Source organism: Erinaceus europaeus, chromosome 8 (genome assembly GCF_950295315.1).
Source record: "Erinaceus europaeus chromosome 8, mEriEur2.1, whole genome shotgun sequence".
Lineage (NCBI taxonomy): Eukaryota > Metazoa > Chordata > Mammalia > Eulipotyphla > Erinaceidae > Erinaceus > Erinaceus europaeus.
Window position 1 is genome coordinate 100,974,928 of NC_080169.1, and position 14,297 is coordinate 100,989,224.

At 39.0% G+C, this 14,297-nt stretch overlaps 1 protein-coding gene across 5 annotated transcripts in view; it reads right to left on the reverse strand.

The window, feature by feature from the left end:
- The window catches only part of TMEM209 (transmembrane protein 209), a 46,369-nt gene that overhangs the window by 31,027 nt on the left and 1,045 nt on the right, over positions 1-14,297 (reverse strand). For 4 of the 5 annotated variants that reach the window (XM_060196555.1, XM_060196557.1, XM_060196556.1 and 1 more), the window contains exons 2-6: positions 13,500-13,636; positions 13,227-13,285; positions 10,994-11,125; positions 10,249-10,487; positions 3,702-3,903 (exon numbers count right to left, since the gene is read on the reverse strand). In XM_060196555.1, the coding sequence (XP_060052538.1) occupies positions 3,702-3,903; positions 10,249-10,487; positions 10,994-11,125; positions 13,227-13,285; positions 13,500-13,636 (769 nt within the window). Of the gene's footprint in view, positions 1-3,701; positions 3,904-10,248; positions 10,488-10,993; positions 11,126-13,226; positions 13,286-13,499; positions 13,637-14,176; positions 14,196-14,297 lie in introns of those variants that run through there. The other variant, XM_060196559.1, reaches the window with a different exon arrangement.

Sequence of the window (14,297 nt, forward strand, 5' to 3'; positions counted from 1 at the left end):
TTCTCAATGCTCATTGGCACCAGGAAAGTTAATCAGGTTTGTTAGGAGATATAATTTTAAATCCTGAGATTATAGACATCCACACATGGGTTTAGAGGGGCCATTTACACTACCCGAAAGTCTAAGAACCTCCAAACATGAACAGTAGAGACACACATTTACTTTATCTGCTTAATACGAGACAGAGAAGCTAGAGTATCACTCTGGTATATGTTGTTCTAGAGACTCAACTGGGAACCACAGGCACACATCCTAGACTCTATGAGTTGCTGCCATTTTTTTTTTTTTTAAAGTGAGTTCAAGTCAGTGATGATACAAGCCCATGACACTACTTAAGCGACTGGCCCAGGCAAATGCAAAACTGGTAAGACACAAGGTTTCCATCTAGCCTTACTAAGCTAGAGAAGGCACAGGAAAACTTAACTGAAGATGTGCTTACCAAAAAAGACCAAAAAAAAAAAAAAAAACCCATAATAACAAAAAAATCACAGGGAAACAAACTAGCAAGCGTAAGAGGCAACAAATTAAAAAAAAAAAAAAAAAGAGTACTTAACTTCCAAGAATTTGAGATAACTGAACTAATGGACTGAGTCTCAAAGTATGCTTTCAGTAATTTCTGGGGGGAAAACTAACTGAAAATTTAAGAAAATAAGATCCTTCAAATCAGCTATGTTTGAAAGAGAATCAAATAAAATTTGAGAGAGCCACAACAAATTAAAAACTGAATGAGTTAAACAGCAATTTAGATACACTGCTGAAGAATTATACAGGAGTCCACAGTGATTATAATAAACAGACTCGGGGACAAGAAATAAACTGCTTTTCTTTAGAGAAGAATCCCAAACTACTAACTGTAGAAGAAATTAAGTATTAGAAAGCCATTATTTTGTAACTACCACTCTATTAACTCATTCAGAAAAGGCGTATTGATGGATGTTACAACTACTGAATCTGATACTGCTGGGAAAACAAGGATAGTCACAAGTATCTCAAAAACAAAGAATTCCCAAGCCCAAGCTGTAGACTAATAATTACAAAATGGGACGGGCTTGGGAGAAGTCAGGCTGCTATCACTTTGACTAAGCGATTCAATTTTATTTATTTATTTATTCATTCATTCCCCTTTGTTGCCCTTGTTTAATCGCTGTAGTTATTATTGTTCTCGTTGTTGGATAGGACAGAGAGAAATGGAGAGAGGAGGGGAAGACGGGGGGGGGGGGGAGAGAAAGATAGACACCTGCAGACCTGCTTCACCACTCATGAGGCGACCCCCCTGGAGGCGAGGAGCTGGGATCCTTATGGCGGTCCTTGTGCTTTGCGTCAGGTGCACTTAACCCGCTGCACTACAGCCCAACAAGTGATTCAATTTCTAAAAAAGGGACAAAATGTTACCATGTAGCTCTTGGTGTGATACAATGAAAGAAACAGAGTACTACCAAAATAATATTTAACCTATTCCAATAAAGAGAAAATGATCTGACAAATCCTGCATTTCAAAATGTGTCATAAAAGAAAAGAACATAACAAACACGAGTGCATAAATGTTCTACATTAAAGTAAGTAAGCACAAGGGCGGGCGGAGGGTGTTTAGCAGTCTAGAGCAGAGAACTTATCAATAAGCCAGAGATCCCCGGTTCAATTCCCGGCACCACATACATGGAGCTGAGCTTGCTCTCTCAGCCTTTTCACTCGTTCTCACACAAATACATCTTTTCACTATTGAAGAAAGGGTCTGGAAATAAAGGAAGGGAAGAGACTAGTTCAATTGAAACTGGAGTTTTCAGTAGGAACTCAATGTTGTTCATATGTAATATAGATGTATTTATTTATCTGTGCTTGTATGTAGACTTATGCATGCAGAGATGTGTAATTCCTAGCTGTCTTCTGAGAACACCCAATGACACCCTATCAATTATGCAAGTCCTGTAGCTACACACTAATGTCTGAAATCACCCTCTACTAACAGAGATCACAACTCCTGTGGGCTAGCCAAGGAAAGTACAAAATGAGTCTGGAATACCTTGTGATGCTAGAAAATAAAAACATAAAGAATACCAAAAGGAGCCAGCCACGTCCAGTATGACCTAACTAATAAAACCATATGCTTATGAAGCTTTCTCTCTGTAGGTAGGGATGATAAAAATTATTTTTATGAATTTAAGAACACCATCAAGAAGCTCAACTCACTGAACAAATATGAAGCCCAATATCTAGAGACTAGTCACCACTGTATCAGTGTTATGTGCAGAGAACACAGGCTGGCTTTTGTGTTGTGTTTGACTTTTTTTTTTTTTCCCTCCAGGGTTATTGCTGGGCTCGGTGCCTGCACCATGAATCCACCGCTCCTGGAGGCCATTTCCCCCCCTTTTTGTTGCCCTAGTTGTTGCAGCCTCGTTGCGGTTATTATTATTGCCATTGTTGACATTGCTTTGTTGTTGGATAGGACAGAGAGAAATGGAGAGAGATGGGGAAGACAGACAGAGAGGGGAGAGAGAGATAGACACCTACAGACCTGCTTCACCACCCGTGAAGCGACTCCCCTGCAGGTGGGGAGCCGGGGGCTCGAACCGGGATCCTTACGCCGGTCCCTGCGCTTTGCGTGGCGCCACGTGTGCTTAACCCACTGCGCCACCGCCCGACCCCGTGTTTGACTTTTTACATACTTAAAATAATTCAACTTAAAAAGAAAACGTATATCCAATAAATGAAAAAAGAGCGACTTGTTACTTTGACATCTGTGGCATTTTCAGGTTAAATTAAGAAACCAATGGAGAGAGTTCAAGTGACACAAAGAGCCATGGCCCAATAACTGACTTCTTAATGGCCACCAGGCTTTAGCACCTAGTATGCTTTTTTTTTTTTCTTTTTTAATATTTATTTTCCTTTTTGTTGCCCTTGTTGTTTTTTATTGCTGTAGTTACTGATGTTGTTGTTGTTGGATAGGACAGAGAGAAATGGAGAGAGGAGGGGAAGACAGAGAGGGGGAGAGAAAGATAGACACCTGCGGTCCTGCTTCACTATTTGTGAAGTGACTCTCCTGCAGGTGGGGAGCCGGGGGCTCGAACTGGGATCCTTATGCTAGTCCTTGCACTTTGCACCATGTGTGCTTAACCCACTGCGCTACTGCCTGACTCCCGTAATATGCTTTCTGTTCAAGTTCCCTGAGGAGGAAAAATCATTACTCTGCTCAATAACGTTGACTCTGTAATAATCAAATCTACCCCAAATACATTAAGACTTGCTAACATTGTTTCCCAAGATAAAAGACAAATGCAAAAATGTTGAGAATTAGCAGCACTTCCATATTAAGTCCACACTGTTGCCTTGCCACATCAACCTTTCAAAGGGTCACCTGAAAGAAGACAATTATATTTCAACAAGCTCTGCTGTTTTGCATCTCTTCAAACATACTTCACAGCCTCAACTTTCAGGTAAAAACTATGCTTTGCCATGTAAGAAAAAGCTTTTGATCTTAATAAGATGAAAGGTTTCAGAATTCTCAATTCAGTTACATCCCAATTTTTACTTATGGTGAACTTAGTCAATTACCTTTAAGTTTTTTGTTTTTTTTTTTAAATGTATCTCTCTAAAGCTACACAAGGTAAAAGACATGGCAAACTTATCAAACTGAAACAGGCTATGGAAAATGTAGTGATACCAAAAATATAGACACATTAGGTCTAAATAAAATATAAATGTACCAAGCTTAACTCTATGCTGCTTCTCTTCTTCACTTCTAAGAAAAGTGTCCAAAGTCCGTAGGTCTGTCATATAGTCTTCTTTGCCCGTAGGGGAGTTGTAGACAGTGGGTGAAGAGCGGTATCGGGCTCTCAATCCGGTGCTTTCCATTGGTCCCACAGTGGTAGGGTATGGAGAAGAAGGAGAGGAGCTATAGCTTGCCAACTGCACAAAATGAAAGAGCTTTATTTTGTCATTCTCCCACTGAAATTAATTTTCATTTTGATTTTTAAAAAGTAACATACTAACTTAGCCTGGCCCGGATTCAGAACTGAACACCAAATGCCAGTGAAGAAGCCGAGCAACAGGAACTCTCACTGACTGCTGGGAGGAATGCAAAATGGTACAGCTACTTTGGAAGATAGTCTGGCAGTTCCTCACAATCTGAACAGACTCTCACCATATGCTCCGGCAATTGTGTTCCTTGGTAATTACCCAAAAGAGTTGCAAGCTTATGTCCAACAAAATCCTGCATGTGGATGTTTACAGCAGCTTTATTCACAATTGCCAAAACTTGGAAGCAACCAAGATGCCCTTCAGTTGGCAAATGAATAAACTGTGATACATCTGGACAATGAAATCGTACTCAGCACTAAAAATGAATGTGTTATAGCAGGCTGGGGGGTAGCACAGTGGATAAAGCAAGGGACTCTCAAGAATGGGGTCCTAAGTTTGATCACTGGCATCATATGTGCCAGAGTGATCCTCTGGTCCTCTCTCTCATAAATAAACAAATAATAAATCATCGGGGTTCGGTAGTGGTACACCTGGCAGAGTGCCCATGTTACCAAGTGTGAGGACTTAATTTCAAGTCCCTGGCCCCCACTTTCAGTGGGGAAAGCTTCACAAATTATGGAACAGTGTTGCAGGTATGTCTCCTTTCTGTCTCACCTTCTATCAAAAAGAAAAATGGGAAAAAAAAGTTATCAAGTCATGAAAAGACTATGCACACTGTATGATTTCAACAATACGATATTCAGGATAAAGGAAAACTTGGAAGGAAATAAAAAGATCAGTAGTTGTCAAAAGTTTTGGGGTAGGAGAAGAATGGGTAAAGCAGAAAGAACTTATAGGGAAGTAAAACTAATGTGTATGACACTGTAATGATGGATTCATGCCATTACACATTTATTCACACCCATGAATACACACTGAGAGAGGACCCTAATGTATAGAATGAACCCTGGGTGATAATCATGTGTCAATGTCGGTTCATCACTTAAACGTCTGTAGCACTCTGGTGTGGGACTTATTTATTTTACCAGAGCACCGTTCAGCTCTGGTTTACGGTAGTGCAAGGGATTGAACCTGGGACTTTGGAGCATCAGGCATGACAGTCTGTTTGCATAACCATTATGCTATCTACCCTCTACCCAGGATTTTATTTTACGAAAGACAGACTAAAGAGCACTGATTAGTCATATGAAGTGATGAGGATCAAACCTAAATTTGAAGCATGCAAAGAATCTACCACCAGTGTCACTTCTCGAGCCAATATTTTAAAAACATTTGTTAGTTTGTTTATTTTTTTTTGCTTTCAGGATTATCACTGGGGCTTGGTGCCAACACCACTGCACGGTGAATCCAATGCTCCTGTTGGCCATTTTGTTGTTGTTGGATAGGATAGAGAAATTGAGATAGGAGAGGAAGGGGGGGGGGAGGGAGAAACACCTACAGACCTGCTTCCTTCCTTGTGAAGTGGGGAGCTGGGGGCTTGAACCAGGATCCTTGAGCATTTATACTATGTGCACTTAACCTGGGGCGACACCCAAACATTTGTTTATGTGTAAGGAGACTGTTGCTGACAGTGAATGACAGCTGTGTCTATATGGAGGTAGAAAGTACACCGAGCCTTTCTCTCAGTTTTGCAGTGAAACCACTAAAAAATAGTAGTTTTTTTAATTTTTAAGGTATCAGATATGTATTTTTAAAAAATGGAAGTTGAAGAAACAAAATCTCAATTGCTTAGAGATAACATACTCATTTAAAAATATTTCATGGGAGTCGGGTGGTAGCACAGCAGGTTAAGCGCAGGTGGCGCAAAGCGCAAGGACCAGCGTAAGCAACCTGGTTCAAGCCCCCGGCTCCCCACCTGCAGGGGAGTCACTTCACAGGCAGTGATGCAGGTCTGCAGGTGTCTGTCTTTCTCTCCCCCTCTGCCTTCCCCTCCTCTCTCCATTTCTCTCTGTCCTATCCAACAATGACGACATCAATAACAACAACAATAATACCTACAATAATAAAGCAACAAGGGCAACAAAAGGGAATAAATAAATAAATAAATATTTCATGAACTTAAACATCTTCAAATGTATAGGCCAGCACATCAATATATCTTTGATTTTACATAACTGATTTAATACCGTCTAACTCATGTGTGTGTATCCCCCTCCTTCTTCTTCTTCAGTATCAGGGATCTAAACAAGGCATGTTCTGTCATTCTGTTGCACCCCCATCTTAAACAATATTTTTTAAAATTAAAAAAAAAGTAACCAATCATTCTCCTATAGAACTCCATTATAAATATTTCCTGATTTGTTATACATAATTTCATTTGCTAAATATACCATTATTTTTACATTCTCTTATTCTGGACATTTGGATTATCACAATTGTTGGCAACTATAAATAATGATTGCTATTTTTGCATACAGATAGCCCCACCTTCCCTATGGAGATTGATAGAGCTGAAATGATTTGGTCAAAACATTGGAACATTTTTTAGTACATATTTCCATTCTTTAAAGTAAAAATGTATTATCCCCACTGCATTCAATGACAGTGTTGTACTCATTGATGCCATCAGAAGGGCATAGGTGTGAGTATGTGTACCTTGGTATATGCCCAGCAGCACTACTATTCTAGATGTTTATTTACTGAAGAAGAATTGAGAAAAATAGATTTGACTTGCTTTTCTTTGTAGTTATGAAGTTAAGCACTTTGAAAATTCATCTACAGTGGGTCTTACCTAATATACAACAGTAGGATATTGGTGCTTTTTTTCCCTTCTGGGGTTTTATGGTCAATTTGTATTCATTTGTAACAAAGTAAGGATTTAACAAATTTTATAACTGTGTAACACTGTTTGAAAATAAACATGTTAATCCCCTTCTACATTATTTTCATTTTTATTTCAGTTAATGTAGTATATCCTTATATACACTACGGCAGTTATCTGGGTTAGTTTCATTAATTGGTTTGTTCTTGCTCAGGGGCATAATATTTTAATCACTAAGCCTTAACATCAACATGGAAGTACTCCAACTCTTACTTAAATTTTTCTAGGCTCATTAACTTTTCCATATAGCTTTAAGATCAATGAATAACCCAATAAAAACCTGTAAAAAAAGTTAGTGGATTGGAACTGAATGGGATTACTGACACTGTATACATTAATGTGGGAAAAAAAAAATCTTTGTCTTTTTAGTCAAAATGTTCTACTGGTAGTTTTCTAAACTCTTTTTTATGCTTTGGCCAGAAAGTATGGTAGCACATATATACTGATATAATATCCAGTGTGGTTCTTGATATAGCTTTATTAAATGCTACTGCTCAAATATTACATTACTTTGTCTATTTTACTGAAGATAAATTGATAGTCCTTGTCTTTTCTCTTGATTTTCTAAAGGTTTCTGCTTTATAACTTGTTGTTCACTATATATATATATAGGGTTTATGACTGTTACATATTTATTGTGAATTATTTCTTTTATTAATATAAAAACTTTATTACCCCATACAATATTTTAAAATTGCCACTCTGGGGAGTCAGGCAGTAGCAACAACAACAATAATAATAACTACCACAATAAAACAACAAGGGCAATAAAAAAGGAATAAATTAAAAAAAAAAACTGCCACTTTGTTTTTTGCAGTTTTCTGATATATATTCATTACCTCCACTGTACTTGCTCTACTGGCTGAGCTACTGCTCTGCCCTGTCGTATGCTTTACATTGGTTTGTTCTAGCCCTCCCCCGCCAAGAGAATTGGATGAGTCCTGTTAATTTCGCAGGCCTGCTTGGCCCCGCCCCAAGGAACCCGGAGAGAGGGTTCCTGAGTTCCGGAGTTCGGAGTTCGAGAGTTTCAGGGTTACAGAGTAAGAGAGAGTTCCAGTGTGCCAGAGTTTCAGAGGGCTCTCAAGTACGAGAGTTCCAGAGTGCCAGAGTTGGAGAGTTCCTGAGTTCCTGAGTTAGACAGAGTTCCTGGGTCCGAGAGTTCCTGAGTTCGAGAGTGCCAGAGTTCCTGAGTTCCAGAGTTCAAGAGTTCGAGAGTAAGAGAGAGTGTTTGTGCCGCCGCCAAGAGACAGCAGAGTTCTGTTTGGTGATTAGTTTGTCTTAGTTTATGAATCGTTGTTCTTGAATAAAGAAATACAGCTGCCCTGCCCAGCCGTTGTCTCCGCGTCTCTGTTACCCGCCTGTGAAGCTACCCGCCCAGCAAGAGCCGTCCGAAATTTTAACAACACTGCCCCATATTTCTTCACTGTTTAAAATGACATACAGAAAGATGTACACAAAGAGAGACAGACAGACACTGATGCCTCAGAGGCTTAGCCATGAAAGTCTTTTGCAGAACCACTATGCTATCTCCCCAGTCCCTGGGCCCTATATTTCTATTTTTAAATCTCATAATTAAAGTATCAGTCTGAGAGAAAAAAAAAATCATACAAGATAAAAATACAAGAGAAATAGGTAATGAGATCCTCTTGATTTAGCTAAGCAGCCTTGCAAAAAATAAATAAATAAATGTTAAACTCTAATAGATTTTCACTTTTCTTAGTAGAGATTTATGACAAACTAGCTTAATGATAGTTAAAAGTGTGATAAAAAGAATATTCTTTAAGACAATTTTTTTAGGGAGGAGGCAGATAGCACAGTGGTTATGCAAAAGACTCATGCCTGAGGCTCCAAAGTCCCAGGTTCAATCCCCTGCAGCACCCACCACAGCATAGGCCAGAGCTGAGCAGTGCTCTGGTGGAAAAAAAAAAAAAAAAATTTTATTTAAAAAATATTTATTTATTCCCTTTTGTTGCCCTTGTTTTTTATATTTATTTTATTTATTTTCCCTTTTGTTCCCCTTGTTGTTTTTTAATTGTTGTTGTAGTTATTGTTTTTGATGTCATCGTTGTTAGGACAGAGAGAAGTGGAGAGAGGAGGGGAAGACAGAGAGGGGAAGAGAAAGATAGACACCTGCAGACCTGCTTCGCCGCCTGTTAAGAGACACCCCTGCAGGTGGGGAGCTGAGGGCTCAAACCAGGATCCTTACCGGGGTCCTTGCACTTTGCGCCACGTGGCTGCCCTATCGCCCGTCTCCCTTTAAATCTATTTTTAATGAGAGAGATCTATAGAGAAAGGCACAAAAAGACCAGAATACTGCTCAGCTCTGGCTTCTGGTGGTGTTGGGGACTGAACGTGGAACTCTGGAGCCTCAGGCATGAAAGAAAGTATTTTCATAACCATTATGCTGTTTCCCCTGCTCAAGAAAATTCATATATGTGGTCCAGGAGGTGGCTGCAGTCGATAAGCAGTGGACTCTCAAGCTTGAGGTCCTGAGTTCAATCCCTGGCAGCACATGTACCAGAGTGATGTCTGGTTCTTTCTCTCTCTTCTATCATTTCTCATGAATCAATAAATAAAATCTTTTTTAAAAAAATTCATATATACCTGAGACAAACAGGCATAATTCTTTTAGTCACTCCCCAAATTTATTGAGAATTTTGTGAGAAGTTATTTAGTACAGCCTAACAGGTTTTTAAGAAAACTAAAGTTAACATATTTGAAAGTTATTATGAGATATATACCAAGTTGAGTATTAAATAGCCATTAAACAGAATTTATGTCTGGGGGTAGGACTGATGGATTTTTTTTTTTTTTAATCAAAGGGTAAAAGCTGGCAGTGTACTGGCTTTATTTCCAGGCTTTCCTTATTTAACTAATGAGAATGTCTGAAAATGTGACCCCCCCCCCCCCATGCCTCTTTTAATAATTACAGAAACAAAAATTTACTGTGCGTGTTGAAATGAAGACTTCTAAATATCCCTTACAAGCTGTTCATACTTAAGGGTCAAACTACATGACAATCCTAGTTTTTAGCTCAGAAAATATTCCTAAATGAGGAAAAACACTAAAACTCTAGAAGGAACACAGAATTTTCATATAAAAGAAACAAGGAACACAAGTGAAGAAAACTCAAGTAAAAGAAAAAATCCTCACAGTTTCATCTTGTTTAAAAAAGACTAACAGAAAGATTCACCTTGATGGTGAACCTCAGTTAATTATCTTTGTAAAAGCTAATTTTTCCCTTTCATTTAAAAATGTAATACAAAGAACTCCTGACCATGTTTCAGGAAACCTGGGTTCTATTCTGGGCTTTTCAATGGATGATTTAGGCAATTCAATTATCCACTGTTCCTCAGTGTCCTCATTAATAATATGAGGAGTTTTGACCTATTAGGTGATTTTCCAATTCTAAAATAATGAGGCTGGTCAAGAAAAAAAAAAAAAGCCATTACCTTATTATAACCACTGACGGGTGAATAGGTCACTCCAGGGCTATACGAACCACTGCCACTTGATGACAAGCCTTGAAGTTGAGGGCTGTATCCAGTTATACAATTGGTGGTGAACTTGGGGCTGGTACTGGGTGAACGAGATGGGCTATAACTCAATACACTCTGACCCTGAATTGAAGGAGAAGGTACAGGAGGGATTTGGGTTGCTGATAGATCACGTGGAGGAGTAGTTTGTACAACTAGAAAGAAAAATAAAATAATTAAATAACTAAGTTATTTACTATATTTACATACTTACAAAAGGAGGAATAAAGTAAGTCTTATATATCACTCCTATGAAAATATTTAAGGAACCAAATCTTTTGCTTTAGGAGAAAGGAAGACATCTTGGCTGTTAAATTACACAGAGTATTATTCAGAAAAGGACACAAATTCTTTGTTTTCATAGAGTTCAAAATAAGAAACTGGTTTCAGCATGGAAAGAGTCACTAATTTTAAGTGTAATCAAACAATGGAATGAACTTTCATAAGATTGCTGAATGTTAGTTCCATTCAATTATTTCAAATAGGAATGACAATCATTGATCTTTAAACAATTTATTGTAGACCTGTTTAATATAGTTGAACCAGATGGTCTTAGCCTTAGAAGTTCTCTTCCAGCTGAGTCTATGAAAAGGGAAAATTAAATTGAAAAAGATTTATTGCCAACCTTTCCCCACTTCTCTAAGAAATACAAAATACTTACCAGTTGTTTTCAACCCTAAAAGCGATTGCTGTCCAGGGCTAACAACCAGACTTGTTGGTGCCACAGTATATTTGAAATATCTCCAAAAATCAAAAAGGGCATTTAGGCTGAAGAGAGATGCAAGGGCAAGCTCTGAAAAAGAAAAGTCATTTTAAAAAAGGGGGGAGGGGTTTGAAAACTTAAAGAGGGGGAGCTGTGCGGTAGCGCAGTAGGTTAAGTGCATGTGGTGTGAAGCGCAAGGACCACAGTAAGGATCCTGGTTCGAGCCCCCGGCTCCCCAACTGCAGGGGAGTCGCTTCACAGGCAGTGAAGCAGGTCTGCAGGTGTCTGTCTTTCTCTTCCTCTGTCTTCCCCTCCTCTCTCCAACTTCTCTCTGTCCTATCTAACAACGACATCAATAACAACAACAACAATAAAAAAAGGCAACAAAAGGGAAAAATAAATATAAAAGAATAAAAAAAACTTTAAGAGGGTAGCTAAACTCTTCTTATTTTAGTAAACTGTAAATTGAGAATGAAAGTCCTAACTCCTCCTTGTAATAGCTGTAATTAAACAAATGTCCAATATGAGTAAGGCATTTGTTAATGAGTTTCAAAATAGTATCACTAATTCTCGATTTTTTTTTTTTTTAATGAGAGAAAGAGAGACTGAGATAAAATAAGAGTATCACTCTTGTGGCTGAGCAAGTTGTGGTCACTATACATAATGGAATACTACTCAGCTATAAGAAATGGTGACTTCACCGTTTTTAGCCGATCTTGGATGGACCTTGAAAAATTCATGTTAAGTGAAATAGAAGGTTGAATATGGGATGATCTCATTTTCTGTTAGAAGTTAAAAAACAAGATCAGAAAACACAAGTAGAACCTGAACTGGAATTGGCGTGTTGCACCAAAGTAAAAGACTCTGGGGTGGGTGGGGGGGAGAATACAGATCCAAGAAGGATGACAGAGGACCTAGTGCGGGTTGTATTGTTATATGGTAAACTAGGAAATGTTATGCATGTATAAACTACTGTATTTACTATTGAATGTAAAACATTAATCCCCCAATAAATAAAATAATAAAAAAAAAGAGTATCACTCTGGTACATGTGATATCAGGGAATCATCTCAGGGCTTCATGCTTGAGAGTCCAGTACTTTAACCACTGTACCACCTCCTAAGCTGCTAAATCTTACAACCTTGTACAATAAATTTAAAGATCAAGCAACAGTTACAAAGAAGACAAGTTTGTAAGAGCAGTGAAGCTAGTGACTGAGGTATGATTCTCACTCAGATCTGCAGATTTCAAAAACTCTTGATCTTCTATGTGTCACTCTGCTTCCCTATTACATTTTAAAATAATGTATGTATTAACTTATGGAATTTAGTAGTCAGGAGGACTCTTCATACCTAAGGACGATTGAGGAGTAGGTAGCTGGTAAAGGAAAGGGAGGAACAGAGAAATCAAGAAAGGCATCAACAGAGTAGATATATGGTTGATCTTGAAAGATAAAAAAAGTAAAGAAGTAGAGGTAGTCGGTGCAGCGGGTTAAGCGCACGTGGTGCAAAGTGCAAGAACCGTGGTGCAAAGTGCAAGAACCGGCCTAAGGATCCCGGTTGGAGCCCCTGGTTCCCCACCTGCAGGGGAGTTGCTTCACAGACGGTGAAGCAGGTCTGCAGGTGTCTGTCTTTCTCTCCCCCTCTCTCCATTTCTTTCTGTCCTAACAACAATGACATCAATAACAAGTACAACAACAATGAAAAACAACAAGGGCAACAAAAGGGAAAATAAAAAGTAGTGGTCCGGGAGGTGGCACAGTGGATAAAGCATTGAATTCTCAACCATGAGGTCCTGAGTTCAATTCCTGGCAGCACATGTACCAGAAAGATGTCTGGTTCTTTCTCTCCTCCTATCTTTCACATGAATAAATAAAATAAATTAAAAAAAAAAGAAGTAGAAAGGGCATTTCAGTAAGAGTAACACATACAGATCTTGCCACCCCAAAACTGTACTTATCTCACAGAATTCATGATTACCTGGGATTGTATTGTTTATTCATTTAGCTATCTCTTGTACTGGAATGTTCCTTCCATGACGGTGGAGGCCTGTCCCTTTCTGCTGTCACACTTTTGGGAATACAGTGGGCACTCAAGTATTTATTGAATGGATGAATGACTACTAAGATGAATTAAAGTTAAAAGCAGCTTTTTATTGGTAGTACATCTAAGTTACAGTGAAAATTACTTACCAATGTACCAGAGGGGCCAGTATGTCACATTGTAATATGAACTAATCAGTTTTCCAGTCCTAAAAAAAAAAAAAAAAACCCAAAAACCAGAAAGTTATTTTATTTCACACACACACACACACACACACACACACACACACATACACACACACACACACACACACACACACACATCCTGTGGAGTCAACCACTGACTTCTTAAATGTTCAGGTCTTTTTTTGGGGGGAATAAGGGGTGGGATGAGGGTGAGGGAGGTGCAATAACTTAACTTACATTTCAGTATATATCATTCCAGCCATGGATACATTCAAGAGTCCCCAGGCTAAAACCACTTTCCTAGCTTCAGTTTCTTTTCTCATCTTGATGGTCCTGTCAATAAGGGAAGCACTAGGGCTCGACTCCCCTTGCATCTATTAAAGAAACAAAAACACACAAGCAATTAAAAGAACTTATTTAAGCCCTCAAAAACGGTGTCCTTTAAATGAACTGTACATCTACACCGCATCTTCCAAACTTCTTGCCAAAATGCTTTACATTTTCTATCCGTGACTGAAAAGGGATCCTCCCATTGTAAGTTCATGGACATGGCATAACTAAGAACTGGCAGGCCATTTTCAGAGAACGATGTCATCTTTTCAATACGAGTACGTTGCTTTATAGTTTAAGTGTTGGTGACCATGTCTGTAATTATGTCACATTCTGTTTCATGAACTATGTCTCAAGAACTCAAGGGGGATGGCTCAGAGTTTAAAACCACCAAATACCAAGTTTTGGGAGAAACTAATTCCATGCCCTAAAAACTCTCCTATATCCACATGCGGAGCCAAAATGACCGCTGCAGACAGTTTTGTGCACAGATGAAGTGTAAGGATTTAAGATTTAGAGGTGAAGAACCACGGTGTGAAGGGGAGTTAAGAGAGTGTGGGGAAGGTGTAGCTTTTGGTCCACACTGGAGAAGGGATGTCCACTGTTTGGTTCTGCCTCGTCTCTCGCAGACTTGTTGCAGGAACCTGGGAGTCTGAGCCCCAGACAGATACACAGAGCAGCGCCCTTCCCGCCACCCAGCCCCCG